General features: G+C 46.4%; 1 protein-coding gene across 2 annotated transcripts in view; it reads right to left on the bottom strand.

Moving 5' to 3' along the window:
• PLD1 (phospholipase D1, phosphatidylcholine-specific) overlaps positions 1-7,786 on the bottom strand; it is a 43,365-nt gene that overhangs the window by 2,179 nt on the left and 33,400 nt on the right. For both annotated transcript variants that reach the window (XM_009873355.1, XM_009873362.1), the window contains 4 exons: positions 7,420-7,508; positions 4,134-4,247; positions 3,309-3,358; positions 1,791-1,925 (listed from right to left, as the gene is read on the bottom strand). In XM_009873355.1, coding sequence (XP_009871657.1) covers positions 1,791-1,925; positions 3,309-3,358; positions 4,134-4,247; positions 7,420-7,508 — 388 coding nt within the window. The remainder of the gene's footprint in view (positions 1-1,790; positions 1,926-3,308; positions 3,359-4,133; positions 4,248-7,419; positions 7,509-7,786) is intronic.

The following is a 7,786-nucleotide window of genomic DNA, read 5'->3' as shown; positions in this document are numbered from 1 at the left end:
AGAGCTCAGGCACCATGCCTGCTAATGCAGCAAGGCAGAAGCAGACCCCAGGGCTCTGGAGGCACTTTCCAGCCACGGGAGATGTTTCTTCTCTACTCCCTGCAGCACCGCCACATGCTACACAAAGCCCAAACCCCAGAAAGGAGAGGGGGCTTTCCAGGGGAGTGCAGGAAGGACACCTTCCCCGGCCGTGGGACCCACGAGTGTCTTGCTCACACCCTGGGAAATAACCACTTTGACCCCTGGAAAAACTGCTGGAGGGCAGCAAAAGTTCCCCCTGCCCCATTGCATTTCAAATGCATGGCTCTGGCTGTGCCTTTCAGTGAGGGGGGATTCCTCCCCAAAATGCACCACCCCGCTCACGTAAGGGTTTGGGTGCTGGGCTCACATGGCAGCTCCAGCTCTGACCCTACTCTGCAGCAGGAGCTCCCCAGCCCACACACGTCACACAGGGTCTGTCGTCCGCAGCGTTACTCGAGACCAGCTGAGGCTTTACCCCCCAAACAGGTTCCTTCCCCACATGGGGGTCACCCCAGAGCTTCTTGCCTCCAAAGGAACAGCAAGATGCAGCCAGCGATAGGAGTCATCCGGTCATTAACCCGCAGAAATCACCAAAGAGCAACAACCACAAAAATAAACTCAAGACACAGTCCTCAGCTCCGTAAGAGATCCCCAGGCACCAGTCAGACATTCAGCCTTCCCAGTGACTGAATTAACTCAAGGAGAGCTAATAGCTCCAGAGGAAAAATAAGCCCAGCCCCTCTCCATCCTTGCACCTCCCTCTCCTGCAGAGTGACCTCATTAGCATTTTATTTCCATGAACTGTCTCTTTCTTGGGTGAAAAAGGAATGGGGCCGGCTCCTGATCACCTCACCAACCGGCACAGATACACAAGCTGCATAAAAACCCATTCTCAGGCTTCTGGGTACAGAAAATAGATGTTAAGAGCTTTCTCAAGCCACTAGACCATCACAGTTGCAACCACGCTGTTGAAACCATCTCTGGGCTGCTGTGTGTACTGGAGATGGGATCTGACCCCTGAGAGGGTAACGGAGGAGCAAATCCAGACACAGGTCATCCCAGACCACAGGCTGAACTGCTGCTGCTTTGAAGGAGGGAAGTTTTGAGTCTTGCAAAATCTGGTGTGAAGTTATCCTTTGGCAACTTTGCCAAAGGATAACACACTGGAAAAGGTTTCTTTAAAGAAACAGGCCAAAATTCTTGCTTTCCCTGCTGCGAGGTAAAACTCTGAGCCTGAAGTCTTTTTGCTTTGTGGTCTCATAATAAATATGGTAAGAGAAACAGATGAAATATATATCTATTACTTGTTGTAACATATTTCCCCATTCTTAGAAAATGGAGCTGATAAATGACACATGTTGTCCAAACCTTCCAAATTTTACAGCACATTCTGTTCTTTAAGGAACAGATGACAAGTCTCACAAGTCTTCCTGCTAGAGCAGAGTTTGATACGAGACAGATGGACAATATTCCCTGCACTGGGATTCTCTTCAGTATTGCAGAGAGATTTAAAGCCATTCTAGAAAAACAAATTAAATGACAGCCCTCCAAGTCTTTTCCTCCCTCCTGATGAATTTATAAGTTTGTTTTCTTTGGTGTTTTTTGTTTCTTTTTTTTTTTTAAACAGCAAAATATTTCCCAAGAGCAAAATCACAAGATAGAAAAGCACACGGCATCACAGCCTGCACTGACTACAAGGCAGAGAAGCCAAGGGACTGATCTAGATACAATGCAGTGGTCCAACCCCCTCCCGCAAGACCCCTGCTCACCGATTATAACTGTGTTGTCGTCAGCAATAAGCAGCTTGCTGTGAACGTAGATGAGCTCTGTGACCAGCTTTCCTTCCAACTCTGCATATGTTCGAAGTCCACAGAATGATATGTAGTTTATCCACTTGTCTCCCACTGAAAATTTAAAGAGAAGAAAACTGATGGGATGAGGAAGGTGGAAGAGAGAAGAAAGACGAAAGGACCCTTTTTATATAAAAGGCCAATATGAATAACAGTTCGCTTTTGACTTTTAGGGATTTTTTTTTTTTAAGAACACAGATAAGTTTCTTTAAAAATAGACTTTAAAAGCTGCCTGTGGGCTCTCTGTGCTGCTCTGATCTGCTGCCTGCTCAGATACTTCCACTTTGGTGAGAAATGACCTCAATCTCCCTTGCAAGGCATGCAAGTGCTCGTAATTGATGTGAAAAATTAAAAATAGCTGGACTATGCAACTGTTCTTCTGCATATCCTGCAGAAAGGAGGCTGGAAGCAGGTGTTTTTTCCATGCACAGTACAGAAAATATGTCCTAATGCACTCATCCACAGTTCAGATTTACGTGAAGTACTAGAACAAATCAGACATTTTGTACACCCCCAGTATCTGTGACCTGTGGGTCTTCATGGTGCTCAAATTCCCAGCAAAAGAAATCCAAGCAGGTATCCCCATGGCAAGAGAGCAACTCAGAAACAGCATCCTGCTTCGGCAGGTTTTCCTCTCCCTGCTCAACAACTGCCAGAAACAAACCCCAAGGTGGGATTCACAGGGGAGAGGCTGAGGGCTCATCGCTCCCAGAAGCGTGACCCCGCTCAGGACATTTTCCAAATAACACTATCCTGAGCAGCCTGCAGCTGTGCCGCGCTCCTCCCTGGGGTCCTCCCCTCCTCCGGACTCGGGCTGCGTCCAAGCGCAAAGTCTGGCAACTGGCGTCAGCTCGCGTGACCCAGCAGAGCTCCCCGCAGGACGACGGCAGAGGAGGAGGTGGCTCCTCAGCCCCACGAGCACACGTTGCTGTGAGATCTTATTAACATATATAAATATCTGAGGGGTGGGTGTCAAGAGGAAGGGAACAATCTCTTCTCAGTGGTGCCCAGCAACAGAACAAGGAATAATGGGTTTAAGTTAGAACACGGGAAGTTCCACCTCAACATGAGGAGAAACTTCTTTACCGTGAGGGAGACGGAGCCCTGGCACAGGCAGGTTGTGGAGTCTCCTGCTCTGGAGACTTTCAAACTCTGCCTGGACACGTTCCTGCATGGCTGCCCTAGGAGATCCTGCTTTGGCAGGGGGGTTGGACTAGATGATCTCTAGAGGTCCCTTCCAACCCTGAGCATTCTGTGATTCTGTGTCCCAGTCCGTGCTTGAACCCTTCAGCCATAGCAAGCCTAAGGTAACAAGAAGCTGGAGAATCTGATTAATGCATTCTAGATGGAGATTCTGATTAATGCATTCTAGAGGTATCCATTGAACAGTAGCATCTCAAGACTGAGCAACATGGAGAACAGGAATAAAGCTCTTACCCTCTGTCTTCAGTTGGCCCAGGATTGAGTTTTCTCCTCGGCACATGGTCCTGGAAAGAAGGTAGGCAGCCATCAGCACCACCACAACTCAAGGCAACAGCATATGCTGAAGCAGAATCAGTTGAGGTAAACTGCAAACACAGATGCCTTATAAATACCCCGTACAAAAAAGAAACACAGGGCTTTCCGAGCATGCGTTTTTCCCAAACGACTGTTGATACAAGCAAGGACTGCTCATTTGCTAAAGGAGCTCATACCAATTCGTGTCGGAGCTGGAGAGCATTTTTGCCTCTTGGAGCACACCACAATGATGATAAACTTGTTACAAACAGGACTGCAACCTTCTGGACCACAGGTCTGGACGTGAAATCATACCAGGAAATTAAAAAAAAAAAAAAAAAAAAGAGACACTATGCCTTCCTCTCCAGCCTCTTCCCAGCACACAGCACGACTGCATCTCAGTCCTTCCCGCAAGACCTGCTGTACTTGCGGGTGCTCCTGAAAACATCCATCCCAGAGCAGGAAAATCACATTCGGGAAGATGTTGCTTTCATATGGCTGATGTGCAGACCCAGTAAAAGTATCAGCAAAAAAAGGCAGATTTGGAGACTAAGCTCAGGTAGCAAACCCACAGGGCTGCATGCTCCCTCCCCAGCCACGGCAGCGACGGTGCTGGGAGGAACCTGGTAAAAGCCACAGCGAGAGCCTAAAGGAGGGCACAACCACCGAGCGGGAGCGTGGAGAACCCTGGGGTCACTGAAGTTCTGATTGATGAGCTGGAAGGAAAGCGCAGGCCCTGGGCAGCGTTACTGTGCGTGCAGGTACCTGTAGTTGAAGTGCATTATGGCCTGCAGCGCGTTCCCACCGCCCGTCGAGATGTCTCCTTCAAACCCAGGCAGCAGCGGGATCACCACATACACTCGGAAACGCTTGTTCTCCCTGAAACGACAGTTTGGGGGAGCATTAGTCTGTGAACATTACAGCCTCAAGCAAGGTGAAGTCTCCTTGGTTTCATTTTCCCTGTGCTGACTGACTCGATTTCCACCCAAGGCTACCAAACAAATTTTAAGGGAGCAAAGTGTGAAGTGTATTTTCAGTTTCAGGTCTTTGTCGCCTGCCATCGGTACTTCAGTGAGTGCTCACACCCTTCGGAAGAGAAAGAATAACTTACTCTCAGCAGACAGCAAAAGAAGCTAAAGAAACACATTTCCACTGAAGTTCAGCAGCAAGCTAACTATTTTGCAGATCGTGTCTGCCACGATACGAGGACACTTGAGCACCCCGACAGCCCAGTGACATTGATACTGGTGCAGAAAACTGCCTGGAGGAGTGTAACAAAGATTAAAGGGCTGCCAAAGGCTTCTTGTGTTTCTACCCAAAAATCTAACCTGAAGTACCCACCATACCCTGGTTTTCAGAAGTCAGAAACATCACAAAAGGTGGAAAAATCTCAGGGCACAAGCAAAAACATTGATCCTTCAAGGAAAGCAAATATTTCACCAGTGCATCGCAACCCACAAGAAATCAGTTCCAGAGTTCCCCCCAAACTAAACCGTACCCTAACCATCACCCCATTTGGAAGAAAAGCTTCAGCTGTGGCACTCCTTGGTCCTTTTCTTAAAGCCCAGCTTTGGGTTTTAGTTGCTGACAACAGCCAGATGCATCTGTCCCTGGGCGTTGGCAATCCCCTGCCCTGCAGCCCGCAGGAGGATGAAGATGCTCCAGTTGAGGAGCGCTGCCACTAGATGGCAAGCACAGTTTAATTAGGACAAAACCCATCTCGGGAGCAGCCTGAAGATGAGCCAGTCTGCGGTTTTTACTAAAGGTATTCCTTCCTCGTGCCTGTGAATTTAAGGGCATGGGAACTGTGAAGCACTGGGGTCTCGTCGGAGCTGGGAGACACAGAGGACCTGGGCTGCTTTAATTTCAACCAGGGCTTCCTCATTGCTGTGCTAGGCAGGGTGAGCGAGCTTTAGTTTGTCTGCAGACCTCAGAAACACTTGCGAGGTTTTATTACACACAGGAAGAGACTTTGTATCGAAGACTGTCTGTGTGGTGAAAAAGATCTCCCAACAAAGGCAGTCCCCAAAATGCAGACTGTTTGCCTAAGCCCAGTGTTTATTAAACTCGCTAGAGAGCCACCCATGAAAAAAAAGGAGTCAGACCAAGAAAAGAGCATTATTAATTACATCAGCAGAAAATATTTAGTCTAGAAGACTGAAAAAAGTATAAACTTAACTGAAGAACTTAAATTTACAATTAAATATCCATGTTGTTTTCCAGGGTCGGTTTGAAACACTAGCATTGTGACACAAAACATTTAGGTTTGAATTTACTTTTAATCTTAGGCAATGCCAAGCACTCTGAAGAGCAATGCCAAGCACTCTGAAGAGTGCAGAATTTGAATCTTCTGCTAAGTCAGCAATCACCAACATCAAGCTGGCACAATATTAACATAAAATTGGAGTAACACAGAAGGAAGCACTGCATTGGAAAATGGGTCACTGAAGAATCAGTGCAACTCCCTTTTGTGCTAGAGTTTGATATCTGGATGGAATGACACCGACTACATAAACTTTATATAAGAGGAAAATCTTCACAGATTTCCTGGGGAGTTTGCTGCTACCTGTAAGCATTGCTAAAAGCAGTCAGCTGATGCAAACAGCAAAAAACATTTATACTGCATTTGTAATAACAAGAAAGGACACTCAAAAAATAGTATTAAGGCTTAATAATCTTTTAATTAAAAGCGTAAGTGCCCTCTCCTGTTGCTGTGGTGTCCCGGAGTGTTTGCTGCTGCCTCAGAAGCGCTGCTGAAAGCAGGCAACTGATGCAGCCATGGCAATCAGTTCCCAAAGGCAGGAAAGGCAATCCAGAGCAGCTTCTTTCGCCTGCGAGCCTCGCGGTTGCAACACAACCACCATCAATGTCACTTCCAGCGGCTCCTCATTTACCCCAGGGTGAGAAAATCCAGCCCACCTTTCCACCCTTAGCTAACTGCAGTTATCTGGGCTATGTGTTGCAGCTTACATATCGCTGGCAACTCCGCCCTGTTACTCACCCCTCTTAATGACATAGCAGGTGACACCCATGCTCCCCCAATTCAAAGAGGGCTCCTCTTTCCACAGCACCTCTGAACAAAGTCTGGCTCATGGCAGCTCCTGTGGCCTTGCAGATACTGCCCATACCCAGGATCTGTTTGTCTCAGCTTGGTTGCCTTTACCCAAGCCAGAATTTTTAAGCTCAAGTGCCAATCAGAGAGACATTTCTGTGACTCTAGAGAAACCATCTCTGGGAAAGCAGCCCCTGCACAGCTCTCGACAACTACAACATGGAAAAAAATAATAACTGCAAGAAATGTATACACGCACGGTGAAAAAGCGTGTGAGAGAAAAAAGAGGTTTAGAAAGTTTTCTGTATATCAACTCAGCAAGACCAGGATACAATTTTAGACTATGACCTAGATGTATCTTAGAGACACTCTAGGGGAACAACCTTACTCAAGGCTGTCCAGGATCAAAGCACAGACAAGCCCCTACCTGTGGTATTAACACAAGGTTAGGCATGCTGAAGTAAAAGGAGTGTTTAAAGCATGCTTGGATTTGATCCATCCAGGAAGAAATGATGAACTGCTCGCAGCGGCTGGAGGTTGTAAATACCCTCCAGCACTTACCAGAATAAGTTGTTCAAACAACAGCCGAACCCTGCAGACAAATCCTCGAAATGTGTTTGCTTCCTCTATTGAAAGCCAATCCTCCCTTACAGATAATTCAGATAAAATCCTGGTTCAACCTTCTCACCCAATAACTTACTTTACCACATGGTTCAAGACTGGGTTGGCTATAGAGCAAAGGTGTCACTGAACCAGAGTACAAAGGACTTGCTTTTAAACAAGTTCCATGGTTAAAAATACATTTGCATCAGGGTAAGTACAGAAAATCACTTTCTGGCTGCAAAGAAACCACTGAAGAGTCTCACAAGCAGATGTTTGACCACATCGGTCCTGAGTTGGAAAAGCTATTATACAGTTGTGGCCATTAGGATATTATTTAACATCACACCGTATAAATGCACCTGGAAGACTTTCATCACTTTATTAAGAACGGGTTACCTGTGAGCTTTAAGAATCCTCCGAGCAATTGCATCGCCAATCTTGTTCCAGACAACTTTGTCATCAGCACAGCTAATAAAAAACTGGTTCTGCAGGAAAAGCAAGCAAAGCTACTGTCAGGCACTGCTCCTTATGAACCACAATAAAAAAGTACATACAAATTTGCCTGGTTTATTTCAGACCAAGAGCAACTAAAGATACCTGGGGTTAGCAAGCTATTTGAGATGCTTTTTAATTATTATGAAAAGATGTGTGTCTGTGCTCTCTTTAAGGAATGAATTAATCCTTATTTAATCACACTTCTTAGAAAGCTCACATAAAGAATATCCTAACAGGAGGCAAAAACCAAAAAAAAAAAAAAGGAAAA

Source organism: Apaloderma vittatum, unplaced genomic scaffold (genome assembly GCF_000703405.1).
Source record: "Apaloderma vittatum isolate BGI_N311 unplaced genomic scaffold, ASM70340v1 scaffold6280, whole genome shotgun sequence".
Lineage (NCBI taxonomy): Eukaryota > Metazoa > Chordata > Aves > Trogoniformes > Trogonidae > Apaloderma > Apaloderma vittatum.
Note: the sequence above shows the minus strand (reverse complement) of the source record. Positions and strands in the feature narration are given on the sequence as shown.